General features: G+C 35.8%; 1 protein-coding gene across 1 annotated transcript in view; it reads right to left on the bottom strand.

Moving 5' to 3' along the window:
• The window catches only part of LOC107526291 (A disintegrin and metallopeptidase domain 3-like), a 98,855-nt gene that overhangs the window by 58,857 nt on the left and 22,781 nt on the right, over positions 1-17,217 (bottom strand). The window contains exon 8 of the mRNA XM_087814185.1: positions 12,203-12,268. Coding sequence (XP_087670311.1) covers positions 12,203-12,268 — 66 coding nt within the window. The remainder of the gene's footprint in view (positions 1-12,202; positions 12,269-17,217) is intronic.

Below are 17,217 nucleotides of genomic sequence, written 5' to 3'. Positions count from 1 at the left end.
GAAAAACAAGGGAAAAGAAATAAAAATGTGATTATGGAAATGAGTCTGCATACATCAATAATCACAAATTCACAATACTCCAAGTGATAAAGACTATTAAAAAGCCACTATGTACAAATAAAAATTTAAAAACATCTACATTACAAAGACATAGAAATATTAAAAGCATGAAAATATATACCAGAAAACTACTAGACATAAAGCAGATGTCATATAATATATAGTTATATTAATATAATAGTTACATTAACCCTTTGCGGTCATTTGTCTACTCTCAGCCACCAAAGCTTTTTTACCGTTCCAGTCGTATGTCTGCTCTCAGCCACCACAGCAAGGAACCATACGAATCTTAACTCTATTCATTCATGTATCAGTTCATAATTTCTCTTGTTTATCCTTCATAATCTTGCATGTTATGTATGACTGCTCTTTCAATGGAAATTAATTCCAACCAGTACAACACCCATGTCCAAATTTAATACGACCGCAAAGGGTTAATATAAGGAAGCTTACAGCAAAAATAAACATAATATTTATCAATATAATTGAATATTGATAAAATATTAAATTCATCAGAAATATGGCAGCGTTTTAATCTTGATGGTAACTAATAGCATTGCAACAAAATGTATAACATAAACCGAATTATAAATAGAAAGTAATTATCAGAGTAAGGGATTTTTAAATAGTTCCCTTAATCATTAATAAATCTAGGCTGACTTGCTGTCATGGTGACAGGTTAGGTAAGTGCTGAGCATGCCTTTTCCCACAACCACATCAAAATTACAACTAAATGACAGAACAACCATCAAAGAGAACCTCCTGAAGACTAACAGAACACAAGTCCTATAACTAAGGATAAAAAGAAGAAGCCATGACAAAAGTGGTATGAGGAACAGAGATGCTGAACAGGCTGGTGCCACACCCACAGTGTGCAGTTACAAAACGAGGGGGTTTTCTCAGCTAAGGAGGTCCCCTCTGAGGAGCAAAGGGTTGCAGCATCACACAATCTTCCGGGTCTAGGACTCCGGGGCTAGAAAGAGAAGTCCCCATGACATTTGGCAGTGAAAACCAGTGTGAATTGCAACTGAGTGAAACAGAAAATGGCTGGAGATCTAGAAGCTGCAGATTTTAAAGGGATTGGCAGCAGACTCAATCACTCTCAAATTCATCCTCTCTGAACTCCAGCACTAGGACAGCAACTTGCAAAGTGCCAGGAACTTACAAGGAGGAGCTGAATTAACTAACTTCAGAGTGAAGACACTATTGTTCCTTTGTTGAGCTCTTTCTTTACCCACCCAGCAGGTATACACAGGTGCCAAATCTTACTTCTCCATTAAATTGGACAACACCCTTTATCCCACGCTGGTGATTCCCTGAAACAGCACCCCACCAGACTCACACACCCTGCCTGAAACTCTCCCAACAGCTTTTCCAAACAAGCCTCCCTCCTTGGCAGCTGGCCTTGGGCATGCCATATACATCTTGCTAAGTGGCCCCAATTCAGCCTCAGTTCTAAGCCTGGCCACCCCCAGGTGCCTCCAAGCACAGCAGAGGCAACCAACTGCAGGTCACTTTGTACATCCTACCAGGTGGCCCCCAAAAGACACAGGAAGTGGCAAACATTAGCCTGCACAAGAGTCCCTCTCATGAGACTCCAGAATCAACACACCCAATGGCTGGCTTTAGATCACAGCAGGACACCACCCAATCAGGTTCAAAAAAGACAAACCCACATGGCAGACACAGCAAGCACCAGAGCCCTGCAAAAGCAAATCTCACTTTGTGGGGACAGTCCTGGAACAAGCTCATCTGTTGAGATTATTACCATTCCTCAAAGTCAGTCAGCCTAAAGGTCAATACCATGCACTGAAATGCCAACAGCAATCAAGGGTTAACTTCAACAGGAGGCACACATAACCCACAAAAAAGAAACCCCTGGAGCACCTGGCTCAGGTAACCATAGAGACTAGTCAGTAGACACTACAAGACACCTACTAGATAAAGGCTTTCTACGAGTAGGAGACATAGCTGATATACCTAAAACATGGACAAACAGGGAGTTAGCTAATTCAAGGAGACACGAAACATGTCCCAAAAGAAAAAACAGAACAAAACTCCAGAGAAAGAACTAAATGAAATGGAGAAAAGCAATCTACCACATGAAGAATACAAAACACTGGTTATAAGAATGCTCAGTGAATTAGAGGAAGAATAGATAAACTCAGGGAAAACTTCAACAAAGAGATAAGAAACAAAAAATAAAGATAGAAAACATAAAAGGAATCAGTAAGAAATGAAGAATACAATAACTGAAAATAAAGAATACATTAAGGGGAATTAACAATAGATTAGATGAAGTAGAGGATCAAGTAAGTGGTCTGGAAGACAAGGTCAGGGAAAACACCCAATCAGCACAGAAAAGAAAAAAAAAAAGGAGTTTAAGAGCCCTCTGGGACTACATCAAGCATAGCAACATTTACATTGTAGAGGTACCAGAAGAAAGAGAAAGAGAGAGCAAGGATTGAAAAGCTTTTGGGGGAAAAAATAACAGAAAAGTTCTCTAACCTGGTAAAGAAAGTAGACATACAAATCCAGGAAGCGCAGAGGGTTCCAAACAAGATGAACCCAAAGAGGTCCACACCAAGACACACCTTATTAAAATACTCAATGTTAAAGGCAGAGAGAGAATCCTAAAAGCAGCGAGAGAAAAGCAGTTAGTTACTTACAAAGTAAATCAGACTGTCAGCTGATTTCTCAACAGAAACTTTGCAGGCCAGAGGGATTGGCACAAAATATTCAGTTATGAAAAACGAAGACCTACAACTAAGATTGCCCTACCCAGTAAAGGTATTATTTAGAATCAAAGGAGAGATAAAGACTTTCCTAGACGAGAATAAAATAAAAAAGTTCATCACTTCTAAACCACCATTACAAAAAATGTTAAAAGGTTTTCTTTAAGAAGAATACACAAGATCAAAAATATAAATATCAGAGATTAACAGTAATAACCTTTTAGCTCACTGACATGGCAAGGAAAACTTTTATTTACTAAACACCTGCTCTTACTATCATCCTGCAGTGACCTTTGAAACCCCAAAGGCATATTACCTCATCCCTACTTCAAATGTCATAATGTCAAATGTGAATCCCCCTTTCTATCTCTGAACCTCTTCTGCATGTAGGATCTCTAACTTTCTCATGCATATGAGGTTCAAATACACATATATGTATTAAATTTGGTTATTTTTGTCTAGCAAAAGAAAGAAAATATATAAAAGAAAAAAATTCTCTATGACAAGGGCAAACAATAAAGGCAGTGGTTCAACCAATGTTAAAGCTCAAAAGTTAAAAATCCAAAATAGGAAGATCATGTGTAATCACAAGAAATTAAGGTGTACACACAGACATACATGCACAAAGGAAGTAAAAAAATAGTAACAAAGACATAAACTTGGAGAGGTGAGTAAAATTGTAGAGAATTTAGGATGTTTTCTAACTTAAGCGACCATGAAATTAAAATAGATTTCTCAAAACTTAACTTGCTATATAGGAAACACAACTTAACAAAAACCAAAAAATCAGCAAGAGATATACAAGAAATAAAGAGAAAGGAATCGAAACACACACTATAGAATCCACACACAAGAGAAGACAGCAAGAGAAAAAAAAAAGAAATACAAACAGAAAACTATTAATAAAATGTCAATAACTATATACCTATCAATCACTACTTTAAATTTAATTGGACTAAATGCTCTAATCAAAAGATATAGTTTGGCTGAATGGATAAAAAAACAAGACCCATATATATGCTGCCTATATAATACCCACTTCAGATCAAAAGACATACAGACTGAAAGTAGAGATTTAAAAAGTTATTTCTTGCAAATGAAAATTTTTAAAAAGCTGGAATAGCAATACTTACATTAAAAACACACACTTCAAAACAAAGATTGTAACAAGAGACAAAGAAAGACATTTCATAACAATAAACAGCAATCCAACAAGAGAATGTAACTTTCATAAATGTCTATGCACTGAACATAGGAATACCTAAATACATAAAGCAGATATTGATGGATATAAAGGGAGATATTGAAAGTAATACAGTCATAGTAGGGGACTTTAACACATTATTGATATCAATGAGGTAAAAGTGCCCTTAAATAGCAAATTAATCAGATGAACTTAATTGATATTTTTAGGATATTTTGCCCAAATGCAGCAGAATGTACATTTCCCTAATGTGCACATGGATAATTTCGTAGAACAGACCACACGTTAGGCCACAAACAAGTCTCAATAAATTTGAGAAGACTGGCCCTGGTTGTGTGGCTCAGTTGGTGGAACATCATCCTGTACACCAAAGGGTTGCAAGTTAATCCTTAAGCAGGGCCCATATGGGAGGCAAACAATCGATATTTCTCTCTCACATAGATCATCATCGATGTCTCTCTCTCTCTCTCTCTAAAAATCAATAAAAACCTATATCCAGGTGAGGATTTTAAAAAAAAACTGAGAAGACTAAAATCACATCAAGCGTCTTCTGCAATCACAACTGTATGAAATAAAAATCAACAGGAGAAAACTGAAAATCACAAAACATATAAAGGATAAATGACATGATAATAAACAATAAGTGAATTAACAATGAGATAAAAAAAGAAAAAGATACACTGAGATAAATAAAAATGAAAACAAATGACCCCAAATCTATGGTACACAGCCAAAGTAGTTCTAGGAGGGGAATTTCTAGCAATAGAGGCTTAACTCACGAAACGAAAATAATCTCAAATAAACAATGTAACTACACCTCAAGCAAGTAGAAAAAGAACAATGTTCAAAGTGAGTAAAATGAAGAAAATATTAAAGATCACAGTGAAAGTAAACAAAGAATAGCCTTAACAAAAACAATAGGAAAGATCAAGGAAACCAAAAGGAGGGTCTTTGAAGAGATAAACAAAATCTATGGGCAATTAGACAGAATCTAGAGAGAGAGAATGGAGGGGGGGAAGGTGCAAATTTTAAAAAAATCAGAAATGAAAGTGACAACTGATACCATGTAAATACAAAGGATTATATAAGAATAGCATGAACAATTCTATGCCAACAAACTGGACAACCTGGAAGAAACAGACAAATTCCTACAAACATGCGATCTTACAAGGCTAGATCAGAAAGAAACAGAAAAACTGAACAGAAAACTACTAATGAAATCAAATCAGCAGTAAAGACTATCAACAAACAAAAGAGCTACACCAGATGGCTTCACGGGTGAATTTATCAAACATTCAAATAATTAATACCTATCTTTTCAAATATTCCGAAAAGAATTCAGGAGGAAAGAAGGCTCCCAAACTCATTTTACTAGGCCAGCATTACCCTGATAATAAAATCAAAGACATTCCAAAGAAAGTCTACTTTGGCAGTATCATTATCCCCAATGAACATCAATGTAAAACTCCTCAATAAAATATTAGCAAAATAAATTAAGTAATACATTAAAAAGGTCATATACCATGATCAAGTGGGATTTTTTCAGGGGATGCAAGCCTGGTTCAATATCTGCAAATCAAATAACGTTATACATCACATGCAGAAAGTGAAGGGTAAAAATCATATGATCACACCAATACATTTTTTAAAAATCATTTGACAAAACCCAACATCCATTTATGATAAAAAACTCTCAGAAAAACAAGGACAGAGGAAACAAACCTCAACATAATAAAGGCCATATATCACACACACACAGCTCACATCAAACTCAACCATGAAAAGCTGAAAAGTTTTCCTTTAAGATCAGGAACAAGATAAGGTTGTCCACTTTCACCACTTTTATTCAACATAGTATTGGAAGACATAGCCACAGCAATCAGACAAGAAAGAGAAATAAAAGGCATCCAAATTGGAAAGAAAGAAGTAAAACTACCATTATTTTCAGATGACATGATACTATATAGGGAGAACCTTAAAGAATCTACCAACAAGTTTTAAAACTAGTAAGTGAATTCAGTAAAGTAGCAAAATACAGTATCGATATTCAGAAATGGGTTGTATTTTTATACACCAATAACAAAGTAACAGAGAGAGAAGTTTTAAAAAAATCCCATTTTGAATTGCAACAAGATGAATAAAGTACCTTGGGAATAAATTTAACCAAGGTGAAACACCTGTACTCAGAAAAGTATGCGACATTAAAGAAATTGAAAGAGATACAAATAACTAGAAGGATATATCGTGCTCATGCACAGGAAGAATTATTATCTTAAAATGTCCATACTACCCACAACAATCTAAAAATCCAATGCAATTCCTACCCAAATACCAATGGCATTTTCAGAGAACTAGAAAAATCCCAAAATGTATATGGAATGAGAAAGACCCTTCATAGCCAAAGCAATCTTAAGAAAGAACAAAATTGGAGGTATCATGCTACCTGATATTAAACTATATTACAAGGCTATAGGAATAAAAACAGCATTGTACTCCATGACACATACATCAATGAAACAGAATAGAGAGCCCAGAAATAAACCCACACCTATATGATTAATTAATCTATGACAAATGAGGCGAGAATATATATTGGGGTAAAGACAGTCTCTTCAATAAATAATCTGGAATCAATGGACAGACACATGAAACTGGATCACTTTCTTATAGCATATATGTACAAGAATAAACTCAAAATGGATTAAAGACTGAAATCTGAGACCTTAAACTTAACATTGGCAGTAAACTATTTGACATCACTCTTAGTAATATACTTTCGGAAATATCCCCTCAAGCAAAGGTAACAAAATAAAAAAATAAACAAATAGGACTATATCAAACTAAAGAGTTTTTGCACAACAAAGGAAGGCAAAAAAAAAAAAAAATGAAAATCAACCTTCTGAATGTATGAAGACATTGGCCAATGATATACCTGATAAAGGGTCAATATCCAAAATATATAAGAAATTCACACAACTTAACACACACAGAAAATCCAATTTAAAAATGGGCAGAGGACCTAAATAGACACTTCTCCAAAGGAGACATACAGATGGCCAATAGACACATGAAAAGATGCTCAGCGTCACTAATCATCAAGGAAATGTAAATTAAAACCATAATGAGATATTAATTCACACCTGTCAGAATTGCCAACATCAATAGATCAACAACACAATGGAAAACAGTTTGGAGGTTCCTCAAAAAATTAAAAATACATGGGTCTTGCCAGTATCATGCTAAGTGAAATTACTCAAATAGAAAAAGAACCATATAGTTTCACTCACATGTGCGATATAAAACTGAAAGCAACAAATGAACAAACAAGAAATACAAACAAACAAAAATTCATAGACACAGGCAACATTATGGTGTTTACCACAGGGAAGGGGGTATAGTAAAGGGGGTAAAATACATAGTGATGGAAGAAGATTTGACTTGGGGTGGTGGGCACACAATGCAACACACAGATAATGTATCATAGAATTGTACACTTGAAACCTATATAATTTTATTAAGCAATATCACCCCAATAAATGTAATAAAAAATAAATTAAATTAAATAATAGAATTACCATATGGTCATCATTTCCACTTCTGGGTATATTGATCCAAAGAAATCCAAAACAGTAATTTGAAAATATACTTGCATGCCTATGTTCATTTCAACATTATGTACAATAGCCAAGATATGGAAGGTACCTACGTGTCCATTGACAAATAAATGATTAAAGATATGTGGAATCTAAAGAACAAAATAAACTAATGAACAAAATAGAACCAGTAACATAGAAGCATGGAACAGACACGAATCTCACAGGGAAGGCGGGGGTAGGTGGGTGGCTTGAGATTAACCAATGAATTTATATGCATAACCCCTGGACACAGATAATAGTGTGGTGAAGGCCTGGGGGGGGGGGGGAATAAAAGGGGTCAATGGGAAAAAAGGGGGACATCTGTAATACTTTCAACAGTAAAGATAAAACTTTTTTTAAAACGATGAGTTACATATATACAATGGAATATGGAATATTACTCAGGAATAAAAATATAAAATAAAATCTTGCCATTTGCTACAACATGGGTGGACCTAGAAAGTGTTGTGGAAAGTGGCGGGTGCCTGAGGGGAGGGAGGGGAGTGTGACTACATAAAGAAGGTGAAGGGATTCACTAAGGAACATAGATGCATACTGCACGGACACAGAAAATAGTTTACTGAAGGCCAAGGGAGGGGGGAGACAGTGGTAGGTGGAGGTTAGCAAAGACGGAGAGGGATGGGGGACAGCTGCAATATATCAACATTAAAAATTTTTAATTAGCAAAAATAATGAATAAATAAATGTTAAAAAATAAGTGAAATAATTCACACAAATACAAATACCATATGATTTCACTTACAAGTGGAATCTAAAAAAATAAATAAACAAAACAGAAACACACTCTTAGATACAGAAAAGAAATTGATGGTTGCCAGTTTGGAGGGAGGGAAAAAATGAGTTTAAAGTGGGTTGGGATTACAATGTACAAATTGCCAGTTAAAAAAACAGCAACCATAGGGATATAAACTACCGCATAGGTGTGAAACTTGAGAAAGAAGATACGCACTAAAAAGGGTTCCTGTTGGCTAACTAGGCACAGATTTTAAAAAACAGAGCCTAGCAGCCATTTCTACACAGGGACCTCTCATGCAAACTGCACTTCAGAGGGAAGTCTGAACTTAACCTGCATGAATTGTGATTCTACCATCTGAGCCAGCCCTTATAAAGGAGTTCTTGGAATCCCCTTTCAACCCAGAGCTGTGCAGCTCTGACCAACCAGTGTGGCTCTATTCTGACCAATGAGCACAATGCCTTTTGGACCAATCAAACTGCAAGGATTTGGAATCCTCATTTGCATGAGGATGGAATAATCAGGGACCAAGGGAGACCATTTCTGTCTACATAAGCCAGCTCCCCTCTGGCTCAGGAAGCACATTCCTTTTCCAGGGAAGACTGAAGACTGTGTTTCCCTGGCTGAACTGAAAAACCTAAAATGTCTTGCTGGAGCAGAGCCGACTTGCATAGGCCAGAGCAGACTGGCACAGAATGCAGCAGACCAAAGCCCAGTGGAACACAGTGCAGTGCAATGAGACTGGCAAGGAGCAGAGCAAAGAAGAGCCGACAAGCTGGAGAGGGGCCTGGCCCCAGGGCTGCCTCACAGCTGTGCTGTTTTCACAGCTGTGCTGTACTACAGTTGAGCTGTTTGGCACTGAATAAAGTTTTCTTCTTCACTGCACCCCAAATTGGGGATTCCAGTTGGTGTTGAATTGATGCCAAAAAACATTGGTTGACATAGGGAACATAGTAATATTGTAATAATTATGTATGGTATCACATGGGTACTTGACTTATGAGAGGGGATTACTTGGTACGTTATATAAATGTCTAATCACTATTTTGTACACATGAAAATAATGTAAGATTGTATGTTAACAGTAACTGGGAAACTCAAACAAACTTTGGAAATAATATACATATATAAAAGCTTAAATTAAACAATTGGAAATGTATAGTTTTCAAATATACATGAAAGTTTTATAACTACTGACTCATATTAGGCCAAAAAACAGGTCTTTGGATATAAAACATAGTATCATGTAGATCACATTTTCCACCACAGTGCAGTTAAGTTATAGTAGACTTGATAAGTATTTTGACAATGTTATTTTTACTTAGAAGGATAACTAGACTGTGGTGATATAAGATAATAATCTTGTTCTACATAAATTTACACTGGAAAAAAATTAAGCTCCATGATGCTATTTACAACTTGCAAATGGAGAGAGCACAAGTGATAATGGGATACCATATTTATAAATCTAAGTAGAGAGAATATAGGTGTTCTTTGTGTTAATCTAATCTTTGTAACTTTTTAACCTCTTAAAAGTGAAGATAAAGATAACTTAGATGAACAAAAGCTGAAGATAATTCAACAGGCTACACGGAAATATCAGAAACAAAGAACCAGAAGAAAAATAAATTGTTTTGGAAATGGTAAATATGTGAAAAAAAATGAAATACTTTTTTTATTTCCTTAAATTTTTTATACATGCCACAACTGAAAGTTCAATTTCAAGTAATTTATTTTGTGGTATATAATGCATGGAGGAGTAAAATATAATAACATCACAAAGGTGCTAAATGGAACTTTATTGTTGTAAAGGCTTTACATTATATATGAAGGGTTGTAACTAGTTCTACATCATGATAAGTAAGGAATATTCATTGGAACCTCTAGAGCAGGGATAGGGAACCTTTTTTCTGCCAAGGGCCATCTGGATATTTATAACATCATTTACTCCTAGATTTAGTGAATTTTGAGTCCCATCTGCAGTTGCCTTGGCAGGGCCAGATGAAATGATTTTGTGGTCCCTATATGGCCTGTGGGCTGGAAGTTCCCCACTCCTGCTGTAGAGAAACCACTGGTTTGAGGGGTGGGAATGAAAAGCTTTAGTAGAAAACAAACAAGAGAGAAAAATAAATGCTAAAATAACCCACTAATCCAAGTGTAGCAAAGGAGGAACAAAGTAGTAAACAATGGATTGAACAAAGAGAACACTAGTAGGAGAGTAGTACTTCACCTATACCCATAGGTATCAGCACTTTTAATAAACATAAATCAACTAAATCTTCTAATGAAAAGGCAGGGATTATCTGATGGGGTAGAGAAAAAATACCTATCAATAGGCTGTTTACAGAATCGTACTTTAAAATTAAAGACAGATAACTTGAACACAAAAAGAGGGATATTATTTTAAAAAAACAAACACAAAACTCTTCAGAGGTTTTTTTGCAGGATAATATTTGCATTCAAAATGCCTTCTCTTGTTATTGGAACAGTAAGAAGGCATATAGCTACTGGAAACAGGAAAGTAAGCTGTCTAGATTTAATTTTAGCAACCTCTTGGGGTGGCTGTGGTATAGCATAATTCCAATGCCTATGATCCTGGTTTGGGTGCCAAATAGTATTATTCCCATGTAACAACAACAATAAAAATCTAAATGCCTTCAAAGGGGGTTAGCTCATAAAACAGATTAAATTATATTAAATATATTGATTGGACAATATATAAACATTAATATTAAATTGAAGTAACACATCAATAACGCATAAAATAGTTTACAAAATAGCATGTATAAAACAAAGGTATTTGAGCCCTGGGAAGTTTGGCTCAGAGGTTGGAGCACTGGTCCCTGGACTGAAGGGTCCTGAGTTCCATTCCCTGGCCATAGTCAGGGCGCGTGCAGGAGGCAACGAGTTGGTGTGTTTCTCTCACATCAATGTTTCTCTCTCTCTCTCTCTCAGAAAAAGTAATGGAAAATATATCCTCGAGTGAGGATTAAAAAATAAAATAAAGCAAAGGTACAAAAATATACACACTGCGTGTATTATTAAAAGAGGAAAACATATGCATGTAATTTATCTCCTGGAAAATAAAATTATACCTACTTGTTCTTCATTATTTTGTCCATCTATTCTTCCCTATTACTGTTTTTATTAAACATTATTTAAAGCTCTTAATGTTTCCTTTTATGAACAAAATATAGAACAGTATGGCAGTCATTGAGAGATCTCATGGAAAAGTATCAGTGATAAATGGACAAATCAGATGTTTTTACTTCCTATCCATATGACTTTGTGAAAAATTTCCATAACTAAATGAACATTCCTATGAATAAGTCTTCCTGTCATTCACATCTAGAACTTCCACAGGGGAACCCAAATGTTTATAAAGCATAAAATAATCTTATAAAAGAAAATACTCAATAACAAGGATCACCAATTGAGTATTACATGAAATAGCTTGTTTTAAAACAGAAATCAATTTAAGAAAGAAAATTTCACCACAATTTGTGGTGGATTCAGAAATATCTGCAGCTAGTTATAATCCAATAGATTATAGTGTAGTAGAAGCCTTCCAGACATACAAGTTATACATTGTTACTAGAATTCTATACTGATTTAGATGTCAATACCGTAAATACTGGTCCCCTATTTCAATGAAGAGGAGATTGACATTTCTTTATGCCCTGCTGTACTGAGGTACATATTTTGAACACAGTAAAATATATCTGTACTGCAAAGAAAGCATGTTTCTTTTTCTTATTCCCTCTGCATTTAAACACAAAACAAAGATATAATGAAACGTATCAATAATGCGTACCAAGGCTTTATCCATAATGACTTGTATTTTCAGAGTTCTTTTCAATAGTGCAACATCTGATTTTTTCTGTGAAACGGGACATGAATTAAATAAAACATTTTTAAAATTATTATATTGTTTGTAATTATGTATATTACATACATACACACAGAGAGGTATAGATGAATAGATAGATAAATACAGATACATAAAGATACAGATAATAGGAAAATAAGAGGATGGATGCTAAGTAAATAAGCAGGTGAGCTTCCAAACAAATATTTTAGGAACAAGTCAGAAGCTTTTACTTTATATTTTTTATAATTAGAATCCTCAGAAAAAGTTACTGCAATGAGGGAGAAGTCATATTTCCTTCCTCTCGAAACGTTCCTCTAGGTTCCTCTCCCAACCTTCAAGCTAACAGACTCCCATCAACTTTCCACCAAGCACTGCCTCTATTTTCTCATTATTTTTATACTTCTAATTATTTATATTAACTTTATTGTGGCTGACACCCAATAAAATGCATCCAGTTTAAGTACACAGTTATATGCATTGGTATTAATGCATACAGCCATGTAACTATTCCATAAGTAAGACAAAGAATGATCCCATTACCCTCTTCCAAGTCAATAGCCTACATGGCTCAAGGAAACCAATGATCTGCTTTTTTCAACATAGGTTACAACGATCTATTCTAGAATTTCATATAAATAGAATTATATGGCATGTACTCATTTCTATCTGGTTTCTTTCATTCTGCATTCATATGTGTTGTGATTATTAGTAATTCATTAATTTTGCTCTAAGTAGTGTGCTATTGAAGATATACATTGCAACTTGTTTATACATTTACCTGTTGATCATTTGGCTTATGCAGACAGTTTAGCTATTATAAATAAAGCTGTTATAAATATTAATATTTATACAGGTCTTTGTGCAGTTTTTTCTTTCATTTTTCTTGGTACTTAGAAATGGAATACCTGAGTCATATAACAATTGTGGGTGTGTAAAGTGATACGAAAGTGCCGGATTGTTTGCTAAAGTCATTTGATCATTCTGCATTTTCACCAAGAATTAAGTGCCAATGGTTTCACATTGTTGCCTACATTTGGTAATGGTATTAATTCTAGAATCGTTGAAAGATTTTGAAAAACAGGTTATATGTAAAACTCTTAAAACAATACGCGGCACCTATCAGGCAGTATTTGAATATAAAATAATATCAACAGTGGCTTTCATTCGCTTTAAATTCTGTATTTTCCTACATTGTTTGAATTTATATTCATCTATATGGGCCATGTTTATTTCCTTCTGATTATAGTTTATATTTTAGAATACATGGAGTTCCTTCAAGTTAAACCTTTCTTGAACAAAGAAAGATTAGTGACATATTATACTTTGGGTTACAGTATAAGAAATGGCCACTTATCCAAGAATGATATTTGCTCCATCTCCAAGAGAAGAGATGTCAATGAGAACAGCTGTCCTAGCTCACATGTATCAATGTGGAGAACTACTCTTTTCCCTTTACTTCTGACTAGATTCATGTAGTCTAGTGGGGAACTCTTAGGGACCTTGAGTCAAAGCCAGGAAAGGAATCAACCAGAATTTTATTCACCTTGGTCTCTGCACTAAAAAGACATGAGCCACCTGCCCCGGCATGGCTTAGTGGTTGAGCATTGACCTAGGATCTGGGCGATTGGGGTTCGATTCCCGGTCAGGGCACATGCTCGGGTTGCAGTCTCAATCCCTAGTTGGGGGCGTGCAGGAGGCAGCCAATCAATGACTCTCTCACCATTGATTTTTCTCTCTCTCTCTCCCTCTCCTTTCCTCTCTCTGAAATCAATAAAGATATATTTAAAAAAATAAAAAAATAAAGACATGAGCTGTAAGTTACACACTGAGAGCTGGACATTGTTTGCTTAAAAATGTAGTGGTATTTGACCCAACAGTGATTTTCATGAACAATACAGATTGAGGGCAGCTGCTTACATAGTTGTTCTACCTTTTCACTTTGTTAAAAGTTCACTGTATTTGGCAACTATTCTTTGTAAATTTGGTTGTGATTGTGGCTGGCTACTGCTCTCCTTCATGATGACATTAGAATATTTACTTTTAAGTTTATCTGTGGTTTATTTGTTTTATACATTAGGAAGGACAGACATTTCACATTAGGGAGGAAAGAGTGGTTTCAATTTTAAAAAACTGCAATTATGGCCCAGCCGGGCGAGGCTCAGTGGTTGAGCCTGGACCTAGGATCCAGGCGATCAGGGTTCGATTCCTGGTCAGGGAACATGCCCGAGTTGCAGGCTGCAACAAATCAATGACTCTCTCATCATTGATGTTTCTATCTCTCTCTCTCCCTCTCCCTTCCTTTCTCTGAAATCAATAGAGATATATTTTTAAAAATAAAATAAAAAATAAATAAAAAATAAAAAATCGCAATTATGTAGTTCTGGCCGGGTACAGAATTACAGGCTGGAAATTACTTTGACTCATTTTAAGGAATTGGAGAGATACTGCCTTTTAGCTTCCAGTATGGCTGCTGAGAAATTTCATGCCATTCTGTATCTTATTCATGTATAAGAAGCCAGGTTTTTTTATATCAGTCAAAAAACTCAAATAATTCTGAGAATTCCTCTTGGATTGTTTTCTGATTTACTCTACTGAAATTTTTTTTATCTTTATTGTTGAAAATATTACACATATCTGTTTTTTTCTCCAATTGGTCCCCTCCATCCTGCATCCGCTCCACACCCCAGGCCTTCACCACACTATTTTCTGTGTCCATGGATTATGCATATATGCATATAAGTTCCTTGATTCATCTCTCCCTAGCCCCTAAACCCCGCCTTCCCACTGAGATTCATCAGTGTTCCATGCTCCTGTGTCTCTGGATCTATTTTGTTCCTCAGTCTGTTTTGTTTAACAGATTCCACATATGAGTGAGATCATGTAAAACTGAATCAGGAAGAATCAGAAAACCTGAATAGGCTAATAACAACTGATGAAATCAAAGCAGCAATAAAAAAAACTCCCAGCAAACAAAAGCCCTGCTCCAGACGGCTTCATAGGGAAGATTTCTAATTCCTTAAGTTGTAGTGTCAGAGAGTTTGCTAAAAACTTTTCTTGCTTTTTGAGGTAGGCCGGCAGTGCTATGAACTTCCCTCTTAGGACTGCTTTCACTGTGTCTTGTAGACTTTGGGTTGTTGTGTGTTCATTTTCATTTGTTTCCAGGAAGTTTTTTATTTCTTTCGTGATCTTATTGGTAACCCATTCATTGTTTAATAACATACTATTTAGCCTCCATGTGATTGAATGTTTTTGAGTGTTTTTTCTGTAGTTGATTTCTAATTTCATGCCCTTGTGATATGAGATGCTTGATATGATTTCAATATTCTTGAACTTGTAGAGACTTGTTTTGTGTCCTAACATGTGGTCTATCTTTGAGAATGACCCGTGTGCACTTGAGAGGAATGTATATTCTGCAGCTTTGGGGTGAAATGTTCTGTAAATATCAATTAAATCTATCTGATCTAGTGTGCCATTTAATCACTGTTTGTGTTGACTTTTTGTCTGGAAGACCTATCCAGTGAAGACAGTGGGGTGTTGAAGTTCATGAATATGACTGTATTGTTGTTGATCTCTCCCTTAAAGTTCTTAAGGTTATTATTGATAGGTTCTTATTTATTGCCATTCTAATTCTTTATGCCTATATTTCTCTATTTCTTCTTACTACAGCAGTCCCTTTAACATTTCTTGCAATGCTTCTATTTCTACTTCTAATTACAGCAGTTCCTTTAACATCTCCTGCGGTGCTGGTTTGGTGGTGATAAACTCCTTCACCCTTTTTTTTTTTTTTGTCTGGGAAGCTCTATTTCACCATCTATCTTGAATGATAATCTTACTAGATAGAGTACTCTTGCTTTCAGATCCTTGTTTTGCATTACCTTGAATACTTCATGCCATTCCCTTCTGGCCTGTAAAGTTTCTGATGAGAAATCGGCTGACAGCCTTATGGGAACTCCTTTGGAAGTAACAGATTGCTTTTCTCTTGCTGCCTTTACAATTCTCCCTGTCATGAATTTTTGGCATTTTAATTATGATGTGTCTGGGCACGTGACTCTTTGGATTCTTCCTGCTTGGGGCTCTCTGTGCCTCCTGAACTTGTGTGACTTTTCCTTCACCAGGTTAGGGAAGTTTTCTGGCATTATTTCTTCAAACAGGTTCTCTAACCCTTGCTTACTTTCGACCTCCTCTGGCACTCCTATGGTGTGAATATTGTTCTATTTCATGTTGTCCCACAGCTCCCTTAGACTGTCCTCCTGACCTTTGTTTTTTCTTTTCAGATCTCTGATTGATTTTTTTCTACCAGGTCTTTTAATTCACTGATCCGATCCTCAGCCTCCTCTAATCTGCTATTTATTTCTTCCAATGTATTCTTTATTTCTATGTTGTTCTTCATTTCCTTCATACTTTCCATATCTTTTTCCATGTTGTTGAGCACCCTTACATTCAGTATTCTGAACTCTATATCTGATAGGTTATTTATCTCCATTTCATTTAGCTCTTTTTCTGGAGACTTCTCTGGTTCTTTAATTTGGAACTTTTTTTTTTTTGTCTCCCCATTTTGACTGGGTATTTGGGTTTGTTTCTATGTATTAGGCAGACCTGCTAGGACTCTCAGTGTTTTTGCATGGTCTCTGGTGCAGGCCAATGTCAGACACTGTTTGTGATTGGCCTTGAGTACCCCGTTTGGAGCTACCAACAACCCATCGCTTGAGGTAACCTCTGTTGGGGCTGGGTGCGTTCGGACAGGCGCAAGATGCACACCAAAGTCTCCTTTTCCAATGCCCAGGTCCAGAAGCAGATAAGGCAAAGATTCAAACCACTCTGAGGTCTGCCTCTGCCTGCAGGATGATTAATATGATTCTCTTAAAGAGCCTCAGGCTGTAGACACTCCATAGGGTGGGGCAGCTGATTGTTATCAGTCTCTTAATGAGACTCAGGCTGTAGAAACTCCACGGAGGAGG

Source organism: Miniopterus natalensis, chromosome 2, assembly GCF_054644295.1.
Source record: "Miniopterus natalensis isolate mMinNat1 chromosome 2, mMinNat1.hap1, whole genome shotgun sequence".
In the NCBI taxonomy this organism is placed as follows: Eukaryota; Metazoa; Chordata; class Mammalia; order Chiroptera; family Miniopteridae; genus Miniopterus; species Miniopterus natalensis.
This window is presented reverse-complemented; position numbering and strand designations above follow the sequence as displayed.